Source organism: Hippichthys cyanospilos, chromosome 13 (assembly GCF_059441005.1).
Source record: "Hippichthys cyanospilos isolate Australia breed blue-spotted pipefish chromosome 13, RoL_Hcya_1.0, whole genome shotgun sequence".
Taxonomy (NCBI): Eukaryota; Metazoa; Chordata; class Actinopteri; order Syngnathiformes; family Syngnathidae; genus Hippichthys; species Hippichthys cyanospilos.
Genome location: NC_142381.1, coordinates 11,581,791 through 11,603,069, shown reverse-complemented (window position 1 = coordinate 11,603,069; position 21,279 = coordinate 11,581,791). Strand labels below are relative to the sequence as shown.

General features: G+C 39.0%; 1 protein-coding gene across 2 annotated transcripts; it reads right to left on the bottom strand.

Annotated features, from left to right (window-relative positions):
• Nucleotides 1–5,748: 5,748 nt before the first annotated feature.
• On the bottom strand, nucleotides 5,749–9,797 carry hs3st1 (heparan sulfate (glucosamine) 3-O-sulfotransferase 1). Of its 2 annotated transcripts, none has more exons than XM_088432174.1 (2): nucleotides 9,626–9,797; nucleotides 5,749–8,692 (listed from the first exon to the last, which is right to left on the bottom strand). In XM_088432174.1, exon 2 carries the CDS (start codon nucleotides 8,568–8,570, stop codon nucleotides 7,653–7,655), a length of 918 nt encoding a protein of 305 aa, XP_088288300.1. In that variant the 5' UTR covers nucleotides 8,571–8,692; nucleotides 9,626–9,797; the 3' UTR covers nucleotides 5,749–7,652. The 2 variants fall into 2 exon arrangements, with proteins under 2 accessions (XP_088288300.1, XP_088288301.1); XM_088432175.1 differs by having other exon boundaries at nucleotides 5,749–8,638.
• Nucleotides 9,798–21,279: the final 11,482 nt, after the last annotated feature.

Sequence of the window (21,279 nt, the reverse complement as noted above, 5' to 3'; positions counted from 1 at the left end):
TCGTTGATTCTAGTTTATTTTTGTTGTAGGCTATTTCTGTTTTTATTTGTTACTTTGTAAGCTGCCACCCATCCTGTTTTCGTTCTCCGTATTAAACTTTTAGTTTTTGTGAGTGAAACCTGATTCCCTCCCTCCCTGCATCTGGGTCCACACCTTCCACCATCTCTACCACTATGTCGGAACGTGACACAAGATGGGCCAAAAGAAGGTTTTGCATTTTCATCTTTTTTTTCCATGGATAATTTTCCTCCTTGTCCTTCTTCCTTCCCTCAGAATTGCTTTTTGTCTTGCATTACCTTCATCCTTCCTTCACCAACTCGCTTTTGTTTCTTCCTCTCTTTGTTGCTACCTTCCTTTCTGACCTCTCTGGGTGTGTGCCTTATTTTGATTAAACATTTCTTATTTTCTGCAGTAAAAACCCACAGCTACTATTTTAAAGTATCTACGCACTTAATATATATTATAAACATTTATCAAAGCCCGTTAAAGAATTCTCTCAAATGAATGCCTGACTTAAAATACATGCTGGGTTATCTTTCCAGTTAAGAAAATAAATGCCTTGGTAATTATTTGAGGGAGAGTAATAGAAGTGCATCTTTTCTTGAAAGAATTGGCTTGTTTAGGTCGCCTCTCATTTAAGCATTTATGACAAATTAAGAAGTCCTCTCACATATGTTTACATTCAGCCATGTATTCTGATTAAGTAATCCAAATGACCAATCAGATTAAAAATGATGTCATTAACAAAAGAAACCCCTCAATTTTCAAGTAAACATTACTTGCACCTATACATGGAAGTACCTTACTTTGTATTGTTTTTCTCAGTTTCAAATATTGATGTTTATCACCAACCACATACAAGCATTTGTTCAAAATAAGGCCTTCTTTCAAATAAACTTCTTTCCTCAAATAAATGCTTGGTATTAAGCAGTTGAGTTGATAAACAACCACAACCTCTATTTAAAGAAAAAATGGAATCCCATACATTGTTACCCTTACACACGCATTCTTTACAGTTTATCAGAAATATATACCTGGTACTCTTGGAGTTCAGCAAGTAAACAATAGTATACATTACTTGATTCTTGAATTACAGTATAAAAAAACAGACACCTTACTTCAAATTAATGCCCATTTCCCTCTGCAGATGAGTACATAAACACCCTCAACTACACTATTTATGTCATAATAGTAGCTACGGTATTTCCCCAAAGCAAATCCTTTTCGACAAATGAAAGACCCTACCCACATACACGAACGCCTTACTTCAAATAAAAAACTCTGTCTATTACATGAGTAAATACCTAAAAGGTTTGTCTTGTTTTCTCAAATGTACAGCTTCATGCCAGACACCAACCTCACACAAGCATTTGTATTTTCAACTTGGCACCTTAGTTTAAATAAACATCTTTGTACTGTGCTCAGTAAAGTGAATAAACACCCGTGATCGGAAACATGATGTTCAAATTCAGCCCTATTATATCCAGTAGTATGTGTGTACCCCTCTTAAGTACTGTTGTAAAACTTCAGGTTGGATTCAAACCAGATGTAACCTGACCTGAGAATACCATCTTCTTCGAGATGCAACAATTGATTTCACAACAAGCTTTCATAAGAATCCCAGCAGATAAAGTTTCTCCATATGTTTGGCCTTGCAATAAGCAGCAAGAAACAACACACTAAACTCAATCACAAATATCTCGTGTTTCCCTTCTTTAACGAGTCCGGTGCAAAAACGCTTGTGGTTTGTAACACACACACACACACACACACACACACACACACGCGTACAACCACACCAGCAGATATGTGTATGTGTGTTCTCAGTGGGAGATATCACTGGCAATGATGGTTTATTCCTGAGCCAGAGGAGGCCGTGCCAGGAAATGAGTGATAACAAAACACTGCGGCGCACAACAGCAGTACATCCCGACCTGCTGTCTTCAACAAAGAGATGATAGGAATTTGGGAGTTGACGTCACACAGGCTCTTCAGCTTTTGTGTTTAAAAAATAAAAAGTGATCTCATGTAAAGGTCCCTGCATTTATCCACTTCTGAGGACATCTCCTCGGAAGTAAAACCACATTGGTATTTGTCTTGATGTGAAAACTGCAATGTGGGAAAGCTTATTTGATGTAATTAGCATGGAAGGGGAAATGAATGACTTGAGCGATCTCCCACGAGATGATGATAACTTTCAGACGGATTTAATTTACATTCAATTTACTCAGTGTAATGTCTTCAAGGATAAATAGAAAGAGGGTCTTAAAAAATCCATCATCATTCCTGACAGCTGAAGGACCGAGAGGCAATTCACTTTGGAGACTAATAAAGACGTTTATTCTGGATGAATTGATGCCGTGAATAGACTCATTAGAAACATCTCTCCGTAGGATTCATTGCAGTTGTACACCACAGCAAATGGGAGGCACAACAATATTTTGTTAAAATTAATACATCAATGGCAGTGTCAATCAGAACATTATCACCTTAGATTTTCCCACTCACTTTTTCTGAATTGTGCAAACGTACGTTTGAGTCCACAAAAGCAGTCCAAAATAAGAGCGATTGTTGCAATGTAAGAGCAATTTTGTTTGTTTACATATATTATCCGCTGTGCACCTGGCAAGACTGCTATTTCGTGTAGCTTCAGTTTTTTCCGATAATCGCATGATCCCTCCATAGCCATCAAGTGCGTATTGAAAGCCCAATACAATATTCTGCTTTTCTTTAGGAGCATTAATACAAGTCTCAGCAATACACTACCTATATAAATGTGATTAAGATAACAGGTTTTCCGGATTGTGAAACTTTCTAAACTTAAAACATGCTAGGACAGCTAAGAATTATACATGAAATATTATTTTTACTGTTATACATGCGTGGATGTTCAGTTGTTGAATGAAGAAACAAAAAAGCCAACTGTTTGATAAATTACACTTTGCTTTTCATTTCTTCTCACACAAGAACTTCAGCAGGTGATGGATATTTTTCAAATAGATGCTTTACTTCAAATTAACAGGATCGCAAATAAGTAAAAAAAAACACCGTTGTCTTCCCTGTGACTAATTATACCATATGTTGTCTTTGATCTTGAGCAATGTTTACCAAAAGAAAGACCTCCTTTTCAAATAGATGCCTTACTTCAAATAAACACCAAACGCCATGAGGAAAAACTGCCCGATAGGATTATCCCCTTTTTTTTTACTCAAATCAGTGCTTCCTCTCAAATAAATGACAATCTTGCAAGGCTAGGTGACATGGGCAAAAAATAAAATATCAATTAGAAAAATCAGTTATTCTGGACAATTTTAATCAATGTAATAAGACCAGCAAACATTAAAGACAGTTTCAGTATTTCAGTACTGTTTCAATATTCTGACAAGTGTTAAGGTTAACTAAAACACAAAAAACAGTGACTGATAGCTTATGCATAATTTGCGTGAATACCATAATTAAGTAGTTTGTAGCTATTATAAACATCTTGTAAACCACTCATTTGGCATTTGCCTTTTGTGCAAATCCAAAATTTCACGATGTGGCTCATTTTCAAAGTGTCAATTTTTTTAACTGAGAAATTGATTGAATTAATTTGATTTATAGCTCTGCCCCACTCCAATGTTGTATAAAGACAACTTGTAATAATTTGACAAATTGAGCAAAATGTGTTATTTCTTCTCATACTTGCCTTTCTTTGTACATCTTAAGGGTTCATCTCAAATAGATACCTTCCTTCATGTAAACACTCTTAAATAGTTGAGAAAATAAGCACACTTGGGATTATTTGGTGAATTAAACAATCATGTTTTTCCTTTCTTCTTGGGCAAACTTTTACACACATCAGCTGCTTCTGGAATTGCTCACTGCGTGTGTGAGAGTGTGTTTGTGTACATGTGCACCAGTTCTCAGTTAGTATGGAAAGTTCTTGAATAAATGTTGTTCTAGACTGGGGGGCTGGGTCGTCCCATTAATCCTGCCCGTAGACTCAGTTTAATGCGGCATGTGTGGGTGAAGACTCACATTATGTGTGCGTCTTAGATTAATTAGCTGATCTCACGGGCAAATGTGCTATTGTAAAACTTTAGAGGGCTCCACAAGCGACGAGCTTAATGAGACTTTCATGATCTCTAAAGAGCTGTGAGCCAGGATGCAGGCTCACTGTCAGTAAATCAGCTGTAAAATAAATACAAAAGTGTCATCTCAGCTCTCTGATTAACTAGCAGCAAAAAACTAATGAGATTCCACCTCATTTACTGAAGTACGATTCACTGAAAATAAATTATCGACCCCTAAATTTCACACGCAAACGCTTATTGTTGAATTACTGGCAGCAGAATATGTTCCGAAATGGGAAAATATGCAGACTAAAACTGTTATCGCGATAGGCCAACAGAATATTACGTTTCTGACCTTTTTTGGTAAAAACACTGGATGAAGTCAAACTAAATTCCGCCCTTTGACTTGAGTTTAATAACTTGCGTGTATGTTTGTAAGAAGTTGACAAATACCTCAGGGCCACATGTGGAGCTCAGTTACAAGGTGAAAACGGTTCTGCCCCAGTTTTTATGGAATCCAGACACAAAATATGGATTTCTTAATTGTACCCACAGAGCCGAATCGGTCTCGATAAATTCAGTGAGGCAGTCATCAGCAAGCTTTGCAGTGGTGTTGATAAAATTTCAAATAAGTCAATAGAATTATGCCCTTGAGCATAAACACGTTGATTTTTTTTCTTTCTTTACTCTCCACGTTTGACTTACAGCTCCGTCGACAGCAACTTATTTCTTTGACTGATTCCGCCGCCTGTACTTGCTTATGCATGAAATCCAAGGTGGCTGAGGTCACAAATAAGCTGCTCATGTTTTAAATTCACACAGCGGGCCTTGAAAATGATCACAGTGAACGTTCCATACATGTAAATTACCTGATAGGAGAAGAAAAACAAAGCAAAATTGCAAGCAACATTGTAGATGAATACAAATAAGATGTGTAGCCCTTCAGAGGGCAATGAACCATATTTGGAAACTCTAATTTGTTCTTTGTTATAATGGTTCAGAACTGAATTGAGATTTTATCCTCGATTTTTAATGTTACGTTGTCTCATTAGGGTCCTCAGCCGAGAGTTGCCAGCCATTTCCAAGGCACACATGGGCAAACAAGCGAAAAAAATAAATGCTAGAAGTGATTTTCGTTTGATATGCCGATTGTTGGTAACTTCTGCTTCTTGTGGAGTTGCTCTCGAGAACAAATGCAGGGTCCCCACTGCCTGGTGTGTTTTTATTGATGCATGCGTTTGTTATCTCTTGGTGTTCCATTCAAGCAAGCCCTAATGAGAACGTGAACTTGAGAAAATTGATGGATGTGCATTGCGGAGAAAGAGGAAGCCAGACATTCTGACCTACTGTAGTTCCTAGAAATATAGACACAAGCAGAACTCAGTTTAATTCGAACCCTGGGCAACACGGCCTTTTATTCAGTGATCTTGTTTACAAAACCTGGTATGACTTCACAATTTAATCCACCAATCTGTAGGTGCTGCTGTTTTGGTCTGCATCAGAGTTCAAATGGGCTCAGGTAGGCTAATGTTCATGGATAAACAACAGCATCTATCAATTAAGGCAGTTACAGTTGCTATGTTCTGATAAGGGATTAAAGACTAAGTGAGTCATGGCAGCTATTAGGGTTGGAGGCACGGTTTTAGGGAAACATGTAAAAAAAAGTACAGTGCAAAAAAAAAGTGACACATGCTGAAAATAATATAGCTCTTTAATGGGATATTAATTATACATCTTAGAAAACTCTATTTACAGGCAACATGATTTTACCAGAGCACTTGATGAGATTCAAACTGAACAAATTTACAGTAACATGAATATAAGCGCTACTCCTTACTTTAAAATAGCCACAGAACATTCCACAAACGTGGCGGACATGCTGGGCTAAATTGCTGCAAGAGAACAGGGTGGAAGTTTGAATGCACAGTAACAAAATAGTTTTTTTTGTTTTTTTCTTTCTGCTAGTATTCATTCCTCTATTGCCTTCAAATGAAATATGCATTTTGTACTGTGCTGTAAAATAAAAAAGAATAGTTTGCTAGGGGTATGGGCTATTAAAAAGGTCAGGTAACACTTTGCTATAAAACATGTTTTTTCCACAAAGAAAATATTTTATTTTGTTTCATAAGATTATGTTAATTCTATAACATACAAAAGATTTCATATCATGTCAGCTCTCTACTAAATAATTAGCTTTTTTTTTGTTTGAACTCCAACTAAATTCTCAGTACAACAAACTCTTTCTGGTCATAAACTGGTAATGAATGTGCACAAGCAACCCTGTCCTTGACATAAATATTTAATCTGGACAGAATTCATTTGAAAATGGATTTTGTCAAACATACAAATTAAACAAAAAGATGAATATGTCATTGCAAGATAAACGCAGTGTAGTCTCTGTAGTGACGCAATTAAACCATTGCTGTAAATCTCCTGGCCAGGTAAATTCAGTTCTAAAACTCTGCTTGATAATATGGCAACACACTAAGGCTGTCTGAAAAACCGCATACTGTTTACACACTACCAACAATTTTTCCCATTTTTGGCCCCACCCTCTTTCAAGCCTCCCAATGGGAATGTACATTTGCTCAATTGTTTTATGTGGTCAAGATGTCATGACATCAGATTGAGAATAACATGATGACGTTTGAAAACCATCTTGAAATGACCTAGGAAATTCATTGGTTCAACACATTTTTTTCAGTTTTTTAGGTGGTACAAAAAAAGTACTGAAAATTGCACATGAGTATTCATAAGTTTAAAAAAGGTCACCTTTGGTTCACCTGTAAAAGATAAAACTCATTATACATGATTTTAAAAACGATTTGGGTGAACTATAAAAAATTAGGTTAATTTTAACCTAAATTTTAACTTATGTTAACTTATTTAGCAATTCCAACAGTAAAAAGTTAACATTAGGTCTATAATCAATTGGAGAAAAATTATTTTTCACTTTTCAATTAATACCTTAAAAAAACAAATGTTTCTGTTGACTGGCTTGGTGTGTGCTCAAGGGTCAGATAATGACAAATCAGAACTCCAGATTTCTGGGTTTGATCATTAGATGTTCACAAACTGAGTTGTGACAATCGATAGAAACTGTTGTTGAAAGTATTAATTTGGGATGCACCACACTTTCAGCCACTGAAGAGTTTTGGTGGAAAATGTAAAAAAATAATGTAATGTAAAAATGTAATAAAGGTTTTTCAGCTGAAAGACAAAACTGAAATGACGTGTAATTTTTTTTTTTTTGATGGACACATGAGAAGGAGAGGGGCTAAATACAGTATGTTTAATATTCCATTGAGGTTTAGTGTTCGGAAAATTAGCTTTCCCACATTTCACATTAAAATAATAGCAGTCTACAGAACTGCTATACCTTGTCTTGGCTCCCGAATTTTAAGATGCCTTTAAGAAGAAATTAAATGAATCTTTTAGCCCCAAAAATGAAATTGCTTGTTGTTTCTAGAGTGTAGGTTTATCCTGAAATTCTACAAGTAAGTTAACAATCGCAACTCTTTGTGAGCTACGTAGCTTGTATAAAAATAGATTCACTTTTGCGTTCATTTACTTTTTAAGTACCCAAAGATAAGGCTTTCACTTCCAGTCGAACGTTCGGCCTACCAGCTCAAAGAACTTCCGGTTGGGCTGGTGGAAGAACTGATAGAGTTTCTGCAGAATGGCGGGGGCAACGCGAGGGTGCGCCCTGCCCTTGGAGTCGTGCAAGCAGCGCTCCCGCCCGTGCTCCCGCAAGCAGTAGAATCCCTTGGTCTTGTTGAAGTAGAAGTTGGAGGCATTGATCTGCGGCTCCAGTCTCAAGAAGCGCTCCACCTTCTTCATCTCTGGGAGGGGGTCTCGGATGAGCTGGTCGCCGTCCACCACGTGGATGCTCTCCAACGGGAAGTAGCGCAGCCAGTTCTGCATGTGCACGTAATACAGGCTGCGGTTAAGCGCCTTGTAGCTCAGGTTGACCTCGCCGTCCTTCACCAGCACCGACTCGATGGGCTGGTAGCGTTTGTGCTTCTGGAGGCGGTTGTAAAAGACCTGCGTGTAGTCCGACAGGACGCGCTCCGTGGGGTCCCTGAGGATGAGCAGCAGCTTGGCGTCCGGGTTCATCTGGTGGATCCGCTTGGGGACTTTGGCGGACGTGAAGTACGCGGGTGTCTTCTCCACGGTGATCTGATTGGGGTAGGAGAAGGGCATCTGACTGCGGTACCAAGGCAAGCCCTTCTGGAAGTGGCTCTCCCAGTCGAAGAAGTGAACCTCGTTCTGGGCCGCCGCCACGGAGCTGTGCAGGCTAAGCATCTCGATGAGCGCCCGCGTCCCGCCTTTCCTTACGCCGATGATGATGATCTGTGGCAGCTGCTGCGTCGTCCCGTTGGGGTGGCCCGCGCTGCTGTTGTCAGCCGGCGAAGGGGTGGCGGGCGGCCCCTCGGCGACCGTTAGGGGCCCGGAAGAGGGGACGATGGGGGAGTGCATGGCGAAGAGCAGCAGCCCGAGGAGCAGGGCCGCCATGAGCGAGGTCCTGACCCTGGAGGATTTCAGCCTGGCGAGAGCGACAAAACTGGATCCCACATTGAAAGCTGGCCGGGGACAATGGGAGCAGGGAAGAGCAAAAAACAATAAGGGCCTCTATTCTGCAAGGAAGAAAATATGTGATGTTCTGTGTAAATTACTTCATTTACAAAGCAACGGTGTGAAACATGCAGCTCGTGGGCCAAATGTGCCCGCATACTTTTAAAAGTAAATACAACTCTAAAGTAAAGGACAATTGATTTGACATGGTACATGAGGGTATGATGCAATGACGTTTTTGTTGTCTTTTCATTCACATTTGAATGAACTTGTACTACTACTGTGAATGTGCCATTTTCATTTACATTAAGATTCACTTTTTGCAATTCTTTTGTTACACTCCTAGTATTTAGCTATATAGGCTATGTAACTGCATATATGCGCACTGTCAACCTCTCTGTAGTGTCAATCTACCACTCTCATGTCACCAATAAATGTAAATAATATCAATGTAAATAATACCATACAGATGATGTGTGGGTACTTGAAAAATTCTTTCAAAATTTGTGTTATATTACGATTTTTAGAACATACATAAACATGCTCATTGTACTATTTTTTTTATCCCTGGAATTAAATGAACAAAGCGGTACATTAATAAAAAATACATTTACTAATTTTATAGAGAAAGGAATGCTAAGAAGAATCCAAAAAATGTAAAAATATATGTAAATATGTAAACAGTCCATACTTGTTCATTATTGTAAAAAAAAAAAAAAAAGTACAGGTGCAAATTGTTAAGACAAAAGAAGTCTTAAAGATCTGAATACCCATCGTGATCAACGGAAAAGACAAGGCGAACAAACAACAACGAAGATGATCATTATAATCGTCATCAGTCACAGTACTGCTGCACTACAATATGTGAAACTTTTTAAACTGATCTCTACATATTTCTAACGCAAAGATGCACAAGTGTAGTAGAAAAAAAGTGTGCACTTGAAAAGAGCAGTTAAGCAAACGTGCGCACGAGTTCATTCACAAATAATTCCTACCGTTTGGGTCTATAAAAGTCCACAGGAGCAAGATGCGATGTGCGGCATCTCTCTTGCAAACGCTCACGCCGGGCACAGCGTCACCTTGACGGGAGAAAGGGAGCCAGCCTGGCCGGGAGTGAACTTCCTCCGGCAGTGTCAGCGCACCGACTGCTTCCCCTCAGCTTCTCCAAGCAGCTTTTCTCTCCCGCTCTCTCACATTTTTTTTTTTTTTGGATCTACTGCCTACATGGTAGCCGCGCCCCCTTGTGACTCACGGTGACGTCACCATAGTGTATGTTTGATACCATTGTTGGCATTTGGGACGGGTGACATTCAGCACTTAATAATGGAATAGCAATGTCACTTTAAAATGATCAACTAAAAAATAATTTAATTCAAAATGCTTTATAGCAGATGTGCTAAACTTACTGCCCAGCCGGATCTGCCCCGCAAGGAGGTTTAATCTGGCTTGCAAGATTGTTTCATGAAGCATTAAAAAAGTGAATAGGACCATTAGTCTAATTTCCATAATAATGTGAACCCCTTGCGTGTGTTGAAGTGTTCATTCAGTTGGGGTTCTGTCCGATCACTTATTTTATTGAAAGAAAAGAAACAGAAAAAAGCGATTAACACGCACGTCGTCCTGAGCTGCTATTAGCCGCAACTCATGCTCGTGCTTAATAACTGACTGACTAGCGTTCATGTTAGCATCTAGCGTCGTCGTGCTATAGTTAAGCGTGGGTAAAATCCTTCGATCAAACATTTGCCTTCATCATGTTGTATTTTTACATTATTTACAGCTCAGCAGTTAACACACAGCACTTCTTCATAAGTTTTGATTTTCATTATATGAGAGCCACCCAGTGTCTGAAATGAGATACTACAACACCTTTTTATTTGATCAAATTCTTTGCACTTCACTGTACTCCTAGCAAAGAAATTGTACAAATACAGATTTTGTTTCCTCTGGATATTTGTATTTCATTTTATTAATGTATTTATTTAATTATCTTTATTTTTCATTCACTTTCAAGCGCATTATTTATTGTTGACCCTCACTATTGTGAGCGTGCATCGCAAAAATCTAGAAATCGAATTGACACTGTTTTTAAGATATAGCATGATTTTTACCTCTGACTCGCTTGAAAATTGGTTTTCCTCCATGCGGCCCTTGAGCTAAAATGAGTTTGACACCCCTGTTTCGAGGGTTTCAGCATGGTTTGCTCATCTCCGTCACAGTAAAAACAAACAAAAACAAGGTGGAGTTCGAATCTCAGGTCCAGTCATCCCACGGGGATTTCACATATTTCTCCCGTGCCTGCGTGAGTTTGAAACTCACTCAGTGCCATTGCTGGCTACAGACATCAAAAGTCAATTTTTACTGGGTTGGCAATAAATAGGTTATTTGCTGCCATGGTCAACTATATAAGCCAAAAATCAATTTTAACTCGGATGGTAGTGAATTAGTTAATTGCACATTGGTGTGAATGCACAGAAATGCTTGTTTATTTGCCCTGTGACCAATCCAGGTTGCTGGGCTCTAACATGGGAGATAATAATCTTGATAATTTGTACTTATTTATTTTTCTTTTTTTTTTTAGCTTTTCAATGTGTAAAGCCCCTTTCTCTGCTTAAAAGAGAGCAATTCTGGTTTGTTTACAATGGTGTGATACTGTTATGTGTTGCAAATACTGTCAAAGGTGTTTGAGGACAGCAGTTCCCACAAGCAAGCACGAAGGCTTCGGGGCTTGACAGAATGAATATGAATACATACGCATGGGGACGGAAAATGTATGCAATTCCTACGCCATGGGCGATCATCCATATTAAATATACTTACTGGGAGGCTGTGGGAGGTTTGATTTATCTGAGAGACTTTACACATGCTTCAGTAGGTGCTACTGTTTTGGATCGCAACAGAGTTTAAATTATATCAGCAGTTTAGTGACAACTCCAAGACACTTCTTTTTATTTATTATAATGTGCCATGTTCGTGCAGCAGACTTAATTAGCATACTGTAATAGAAGCTTAATTAACGATCGTAAATAACTTGAATTACACATGTAAACCTTCAGTTGTTGTAGAATTGCCCTCTTGTGTGACATCTTTGGCATCAACCCCAAGCCAGGAGTGAATTTGGGGTATTTATGTACATTCAGTCATGTGATCATTTTGTTTACACTTTCATAGCTGAACAAAGGGAGATCTTTTTGGACGTTTGCCTTGAGAAGTACGTGCACTACAAATTGACCTTTGTGTTCTTCTCTTTGTATTTGCTGAAGTGTGCAACCCTGCAGCAAACACACGGGTTTGTTTTCTACTCAGTCACACACTCCAGGAGTGCTCACGTGGTGTTTGGGTGAATTCAAAATGGATGTTTGTATACTGTTGAGCATCTCTTTCTCAGTTTCTCTGCACCTGGTTGTTTATTTCAAACAAGGTGGTTAAGTGAGAATAAGTAGCAAGAAAAATGGCTTGCAAGCTTCGTTTGGATATTTTTACTCAGGGGGTGTACTCACGTTTGCTGTTATACAATGTTGGAAAATCGTCACAGGACAGATCATATGACATAAGAGCAGAAACAAGTTAAAACTGTGCCTAAGCATTAAACAGCCACTAGCTAGCGGCGCTTCGAGTGCTCCATATATGTTGGTGTGATAGACTTACACTTTGATGCTCACAGAGCGACACAGTTGCTGTTTCTACTGGTCATAGTCTGCCAGCTTCAGTCAGCTCATTTTCCTTCACCAACTTGTCTGACCAAGTTCCATTCAATCAGTCCAATCACCACCAGATGCAACAGATTACCTGCCCAATATTTAAGGCTGCCTCTTCCTGCCAGTGAGATGCCATCTTGTGTTCCTTCTTGCTCTGCTCACCTGGATTCGGACCCTGCCTGCCCCTGATTGTCCATACACCTGCCGTCCTGTTCTGCCTGCCAGGCTTCCGCACCTGCCTGTCTTCTGATTGCCCGATCACCTGCCATACTGATCTTTCTGCCTGGCGTCTGACCCTGCTTGCACCGAATTACTCATACACCTGTTGCCCAGTAAAAAGACCCGCTCCGCCTGGCTAACCATGACTCTGCTTGCCTCCGATTTGACTCTGCCTCAGCTGGGCTGTTGCTCTCCGACCCAGTTTTCCTGTTATTATCCGCTTTTCTCAACTCTTACCTGTCTCTGCAAGCACTTGGGTCCAATCGTGATCCTACTAATCACTTTTTAACCATCCATGCTTGTTTCCAGAGAGGAAAGTAGTTTAAGGTAAAAAACAAAAAAATGTTCATCAAAAATTTATAAAAGTTGGCCATTTATAAATAGGTGTATATGTGCTCTTTGGTTCATTCTCTTGTTTTCCACCCAGAGAAACATAAATGAATTTTTCAAAATGTTTTTCCAAACACTCTATATTCAGTTTGAATTTCATTTATGATATCTTAATACCAATTTTCGACAACTGTACCTTTGTTTGACCTTGCAGACTTTGTACAGTTATTTTTGTAACAGTGGTTAGCTTGGTTTGCATGACAAATAGAGCCAGTTAAACACATCACACTTAATTATTATTATTTCCAACATTTCCTGTGGGAAAATTTGAACAAAGGGCGATGATAATGCCTTCCGTTTCCAGAAAACCAGTCAAACCAGCTGCCTGTGAGCGTTTACAGTTCAAACCACAAACCCACATCCTCACCTATAAACAACTCTTTGTTTTGAGTGCGGCAATGGTTGACTTTGTTATTGTGAGAGAGGAGGAGAGCATTTCGTCATCATCTTCATTATTACCATCATCAGCCGTCATCATTATTGCCATCATCGGCCGTCAGGAGTCATGGGAACACATTAGTGGTGTGCTCCACAGGAAGCAAGTGAGAATCTTGTGAACAAGTCACGACAAGGCCACCAATGCCCAAGGGAGATGAGAATAGACATTGATGCATGCTGGAAGCAAGGCAGGTAGATATGCAGGTTACAGATACTTTGGCTTGAAAACGTATTCTCACACATGAGCAGTCTTTGATCTAAACCATTTAGATTGTAGCTCTGGCTTTATGTTTAGGGTCATTCTGTCATGTCTTCCTGGAAGATTAATCGATCTCACAGTCTCAAATCCTTTGTAGCCTTGAACAGTTTTTTTTTTAATTATTATTTTAAACCGGGAGTGCTCCGAATTTTGTTCCATTCTTACCAGCCTTCCTACAGAATGATATTGCCACCATCAAGTTTCACAGAACCATAGCGCTTTGCTTTAAGACACCCCAAAAAATGTGGTCTCATCATACCAAAGCGCCTTCTTCCACATGTGTGTCCCCCTACATACTAAATGGGACTTCCTATAATGTTCTTTCTTTTAACACTGCCTTTCTTCTTGCGAGTCTTCCATAAAGGCCAGATTCTGTATCGATAGGTAGTCCAGTTGTTGCCCACATTTTCCATTTTTGGATGGTGGATTGAGTGTGCGGCTTTTTTTTTTTTTTTTTTTAGTTAGAACTGAAAACTGCGTTGTACTTTTTCACTCCTGACTTGTTTGTGAAGGTATTGTAGGTTGATTATAAATTGATCAATCAATGACTAATGGATGGCCAAATTAATCAAAAAACATTTTTGATAATCAATTAACCATTTTTGAGAAATGAAACTGTCCAATTGCTCATTTAATCTTGTTGATAGGAAATATCCTCAGATTTCTTTCGCACCCTATGAAAGCAGACTGCTTAGAAATGTGAATGAACATACGACATTTGTCATGGTCTACTTTTATTTTGGAAACCAATGATCCACAAAGTTGCAAATTTCCTGAACAATGCAATTAGAAGACCATCTTCAAAATAAACCTTACACACCAACATAACATATGGATAACAATGCCTGGGGATACTTTTATTTTAAAGTAGATTCCAGGAGCATGTCACAGCATAACAGCCTACTTGACTTATCGCCACTGTTGTTCTGACACCAAGTTCAACTGCTAATTTTGCTAATTAAAGATGCTTAAAATAACAAAAAACTTTATTACGCTGACATTGTGTTATTGTCCAGCGATTAGTGGCAGCTCCAATGTTACTGTTCCAACTGATCACCAGTAAGGCACCAGCCTTACTCAAAATTGCTGTTGGTGATGTGCAAACATCAATAATGTGGTTTTCATGTCCCTTTATTTGATATACAAAATGGTGACATTTGTTGAAAATCTCACTAATGTAGTTTGTTGTAGATTCAAGTCAAGTCAAAATTATTTTAAAGCGCAAGCAAGCTTGAAAGCAAAAAATATATATTTTTACTCAAATACCTGTTTTTTTGATACAGTTTTTAGTAGGGTATCTGAATAACAAAATATTCTTGGCTTTTTATGCTCTTAAAATAATTGCATCGTAGCTCAGTTGCATTTTGAAACTTGAGAGTCATCGGCAACATTACAAAGCGGATAACATCACATCAAACACCATGTTGTCTCAATCCTATTTATCATCCCCCTCTTTTAAGATTTAACCAATCAAACAAATAGATTGTGTAACATGCTACAGCCAATAAGCATCCGGTTTGTTGACATTGGCGCTCTTCTCTAAGTGTAAACATCATTACCACTCAGGAGTTGGATGCAGCACTTCATGTGGGCTGAGTACAGCCACCAGGGGATTACTATTTATAACCAACACACACACACACACACAAAAAGGTAAGCTGAATATGTGTATATCAGTAATTACTGCAGAGGTGCAAATTCTGGGAAATGGCCTTCATTATATACACACGCTGTGGCTAAGAAGTGAGGATAATGACTGGTGGGGGATTAACCCAACTTGCCATCAGCTAGCCTGCCCATTCCATTCCTTCTATCCGTTGCCTAGATGGGAGCGAAAAAAAAAAAAAAAAACAGCTTGCCGAAGGCGGTTTTGATAAGCTTGTGATGTGATACCGTGTGACAGGCCTCAGACGCACACATTTACTGTAGTTTTCCCACTACTTCCTCCAAAAAATACTCCACTCAGAGGATTAACGGGAAACTTCTGAAACAGCTGCAGTTGAAATATTTTACTAGACTGCTCTTCATCTATATTGGATGCTCATGTGTGTGTGTGTGTGTGCTTGTGTGCGCGCTTGTGTAGGTGTGAATCAAACAGCTTTCAAGCATACAAAAATAAGGATTAGCAGCTGTTTGGCATAAATAAGGTTTTGGGAAATCCACTGGACTGCGGCTTGAGAAGTCATTCAAAGCCCCTTTAAATTCAATACACGCTACATTTTTATTGAAGAGGAAAAAATGGCAAACATCCACATCCAAACAGTGGACGTACAAATGAAATGACAAACCACACTTTACTCGTCATGCAAGGCACAGAAAAGGGTTGTTATTAACTTAAAAGAATTGAAGAAACATCTGGTGTTTACAGATGTTTCAGTTTATAGTTAAGCGTGTAAATCCCTCATCACACAAACTGACCTGTCAGAACCGGAGACACTTAAGTTGAGCTAAGAGCAAACTATGCAGTGAATGTGGGAAGCGTAGAACAGATGTTGTTTCTTTAAATATAATTAACATGAGGATTCACATTTAGAGTACTCACTACATACACCGAATACTTTTGATGTATAAAATTTCACTTGGCACTATTACAATAAATTGTCATTGTCTTTTTAACATGGACGAAGATTTGACTCAGTCAGATTTTTTGCCTTATTTATGGGTGGCTATTATCAGCAGCTTTCATAAGTATTCAGTACATTAACATAAGGAGACATAGGCCCATAACCCATACCTGATAATCGGTACTTACCTATCCTGGCATTAACTTGAATAAATTAGACTTTGTATAGCCTTTACATGTTGTTATATATGATTAAAAATGACAAAAGTTATAGCCGTACCAGAAGATATTGAGTTATTGTCTTATTGAATTTAATCGTTCCTCTTGAAAATGTATCGTTTCTGAATGGTGCCGAATCCCTAGGTCAAGTTTCGTGTCAACCCGTCTTTTATTGCAGAAAAGTAAACAGCTATACGAAATTTAACTTTGGGGTCAATCGTGATCTCTGATTAGCCAGTTTCAAAATGACCATCACCGATCCAGTCACAAGATTAGGTAACGTGCCTATTTCAATAACGTGTTTAACTTTAACCTGTATAAATTAAAATAAAGTAGTTCACAGTTGAACGGTTTTTTTTTTTCTTTTGATAATGCTTTTCCTTGTGTCAGTTAAAAAGGATATATAAAATAGAATTAAGAAGCACTGCTGTAATTCTATAAAATGCACACTCGCACTAGTGGAAAAAAGGTGCACTGTCGGCTCTCAAAATGATCATAAGGTAACATTTTCAAATATAATTAACTTTTTTGTTTTTGAGATGGGTGTTTTAAAAAAATACTTGAAATTTGTCTTTGATTTCCCATTGAATTCTGTTGACAGCGTGTGACTCCATTGTACTGTACACATAAAGTAATGAACTTTTAAAAACAAAAACACTTCCCCGTTGGCTAGCAGTGAGTTGTATAAAGTCCATTTGTGAGATACCGGTTGCAGATGTTTTGTTATGAGGATGAATCAAAACCCTGTATTGTCAACCACATCAGCCGTTGTGGCTGAAAATGGGATACATGTGTGTGGAATAGCTTTGACTTAGCTCTGACATTGTGTTTTCATTCAATGTAATAGTCAACGGGTTGTCACATGCACGCTATAATGGAAAAAAAAGGGCAAATCCGTCATGCTGTAGTTCTCATAGCTGTCATTTGCACCAAATAATTCACGGCAAGAAGAAGGGGAAAGGCAGGAATAGTGTATTTGTGTCGTTGGGCAAACGTTTGAGGTAATAGCGGGCAGCAGTTAGGAGTCTATGGAGGGCTCTGAGAAAGGCCAGCTGTCATACCAACATGTGCTGGGAAGAGAAAGAAAATCAATGGCCATAATTGCTCAATAACAGAGCAGCCACGGAGGCGCCGAGAAAGGGAGAAGGATGGAGGAGAAAGGACAGTCATGCGATATTCAACACTTTGGGTTGGTCATAATTTGTAAAAATAACACCTGCGCATGTTGACTGACCAAATGTATAAAGAAAGAAAGAAAAATCATAAATTCTCCCATGCACACACGCGTATAAAATATATAACCTGTATATGTGTGTGTGTGTGTGTAGACACGTGCGTGTGCGTGTGTTTGTATCGTGTGTGCTTGTGTGTATTGAGGCTGTGTTGGACTAATTGCATTTATGTAATCATATAAAAACACATTGCTTGCACACCAATTGGCACTTATGCACACACACACACACACAAACATGCACCTATACACAAATTCATGCACACAGTGAAGACTGTTGTGAGATGAGATGCCCTTCGCTGTATCTCCCCCCTTCTTCTGACATCCACGACAACTTGTACAAGTGTACGTCCAAAGGCTGAAGGACACAAGTCAAGCCAACTTTTCCTTTTCATAATGCATCAAAGTCTGCTGAAAAAAATATCCATGCAGTCTTGTTGTTGACAAGAGGCAACGTTGCAGTGCAATTTTCCAATGTAATGTGCAAACACTCTAAAACCTGTGTGTGTGTTTGTGTGTATACATATGTATGCACATAATGTACATTATGAAACCAGCAGAGTCTGCGTTATCACTGTTGAAGGTTACACAGGTACGTCACTCCTCGACATTTAATGTTCAATTGAATGCTTACTGTGTGTTCATTTTGTGACGGCTGCCAGCAGTCAGCCAGACGCACTTAGGGAAGAATCCAGAAGAAGTGGTATCCTAGCAACAGAGGCACATATCCCTACTTGTGTACAGTTATTGTGTGCATGTGTGTGTGCGCGTGGAGGAAGTCTCTGTGAGAATGCAAAGTGACACACCACCGCGGCTCCCGATTCTTCCACTTTTTCCGTCCAATGTTGTTAGACGTCCTTGGTGCGCACTCCCCTCTGGCCCGCCGCGAGGTCGTCGGGGTTCGTCGTGCCCGCTGACCTTTTCTCTTGGAGATAAGGTCGACGTTTCCAGTGCGCATGCTTTACACGCACTTGCACACGGGACTGGCAAAGTCTCCTTTCCGGACAAGTGGAATGAATGAGAAGAAAGGATGGAAGGCGTCCAACTCGTCCTGAGAGAGAAGCAGCCCTGCCGTTGCCTCGCGTCTAATTGAATTACTGATGGGCCTCCTTGGAAACCTCTTGTTTTACATAAGCCTGCTTTCAGCTTGATTTATGGCGTTCATATTCAACCTCATGGGAGATTTTGCTAAACACTCTCAGTTTGGGGATTCTTTCTGCAACATTCATAACCACTTTTACTCTCTTCAGCTCTTACACAACTATGATAAGATGATTGAATTAAGTTTTGAAGTGGGCTCCGTAATGTATCTTCTTATTACATTGTAATGGAATGTGTCCATTATACTTTGGAAGGGTGAATGAGTACACCTTTTAAAAAGGAGAAACGATAAAATCTCAATTTCAGATACGGATAATCAAAACGAGCATAATTTCCATCCAAATACAAAGATAGGGTTGTGGATGACCACTTTGCTTCTCGTTTATACCAGTAGACAAAAGCAAAATTTTATTTTATCGCTCAACCCAGTGGAAACGTTTGTAAATTAGAGTTTCAACAACCATTTGACAAATGAGTAAAAATGGAATAGATTCATAACCATAATGGACAACAAAAATTATGCATGTGCCATCAAGATGTGGTGGAGGAACAATACAAAATGTCAAGAACCTGAGGAGTATACAATAATGGAAACAAAATTACAAAACAAATGCCCCATGGGTAATAATGTAAAGGCATTTCATTTGTTAGACTCAAACTGCCATAATCATAAAACCTTTATTAACTGTTTTGTGCCACAGGGAATGTTTTAATTAACAGTTTGACATTTTTAGCTGTCATCCTGGGGTACATTTTGCTTCTGCATAATATAATAGCTCATATAATATATATAAAAAATAAAATAAAAATGCTCAAACCTTGAATTAATGGAGAGGGCAGAGGCACTCAGAGTAATATTCTAACCTGTTAATAAGATGCTTCTGTAAATAAAACAATAAAAATGTATAATTCCAAATACGGCTATTGCTTGCAAATTGGAGAGTTAGAAATGACAAATTTGTTAATTTGCTGATTTTCTTTGTTTTTAGGGAAACCTAGCCTCTGATATCTGCTGATATATTTACCTAAATCACAATTTATTTATTTTTTTTTTAGCTCAGGCTAGAGCTGAGTGTCTTAAGAAAAACATCGCTTTGCCACTACTAACGAGTGCCAAGGTTGGGGCCAAGCAACTAAGTTGAAGTGCCTGGTAGGAACCTCATTTTGTTTTCTTGAAAAAACAACTACTTCAATATCATCTTTATTATCATCTTCAGGCAATTACAACTAGAACCACAAACTCTATTTCTGCAACTAGCATTAATCCTAACCTTTAGACCTATTCTGATTATATTGCACAAGCTGGCAGAACTGAGAGAGACAGGGCTGCACTACTGTGGGAGCGGTCGCAGTCAACTTTATCTTTCATGTCAAGTTTCTTCCATTCTCTTTAAATGTGGCCCACTGAGTCTTGACATGGCCGTGAATTGGATACTTAAAGGACCTTGGAGACCTACTTTCTCAGGGATAGTGTCATGTCTCCACCTTATTTTCTTGTCTTTTCTGTTGTTTGCAGTAGCTGTGAGCTTCAATAATGAGGGGGCGGAGTCACACACCTGACATCCATTTGTCAATATGGGCTTTTTTTAAGTCCAGTCGGAATGGAGAATGACGCCGGATGGTTCAGAGGTATGGGACGCCTTCGAGGGGAAGAAGGTTGGAAATGCAGATGAGTTCGGCGTTAACTCTACAGTCTAGGTGAGATCCCAAGAGACTAATCATAAGCATCCTTATGTGCTGCAGTTTTGGCCAGCATTATAATTCAAATGGTCTCAGAAATGAGCTATTGTGGTGTCCTGCTCTGCTTCCCCTGTTTTTCTCATTTTTTCATGAGTGCAAAGAACTCTCAATTGTGGACAACCTGCCATACAAATGAATGATAAAAATGCATCAAAAACTGTAACAAATACACACAGTATTAGAATTAGCAGCTCCAGCAACGAAGGGGAGATATCCCAGACTGTGATGCATTACATTACTGTCTTGTTCGAGCAAGTGTCTCATGTCTCATTAGCGTCTTATTATTATACACCAACAATTTCGCCTTTCGTATCCTGAATTTCCTTAACCGGTGAAAGTATTTTTCCAAAGTGCTGTTTCGTAACTTGAATTTTTCCTAAGTGTATAGCCTTTGAGGACGCGTTTGTTTGCTTATGAAAGTATATTATCACAAAGAACGACTGTTTTTAGGCACTGCACTGGACAAACAGATCAGATGAGTCACTTGACCTTTGATCAGAGATTAACACAACATTTGGCATCCTTACTCACAAACCCAGTGGTGTGCCTCCGTTATTTATGGAATAAGATATAACTAGAAAACAACCCGTAGGCGTGTTGTGTGTCTTCACACCGCAGCCGCAACATCGAGTTAGTGCTTCATAATTGGAACTGTGTGGAGAAATGTGACTTGCCATATCGGTGATTAAGCTGCTATAATGGAAAAGATGCGGAGGATAACAGGTCTGATGCCCAAGATAGCAGACCGCATATACAATAAGCTTTCATTTGCCTCAAACGCACATACACATGTA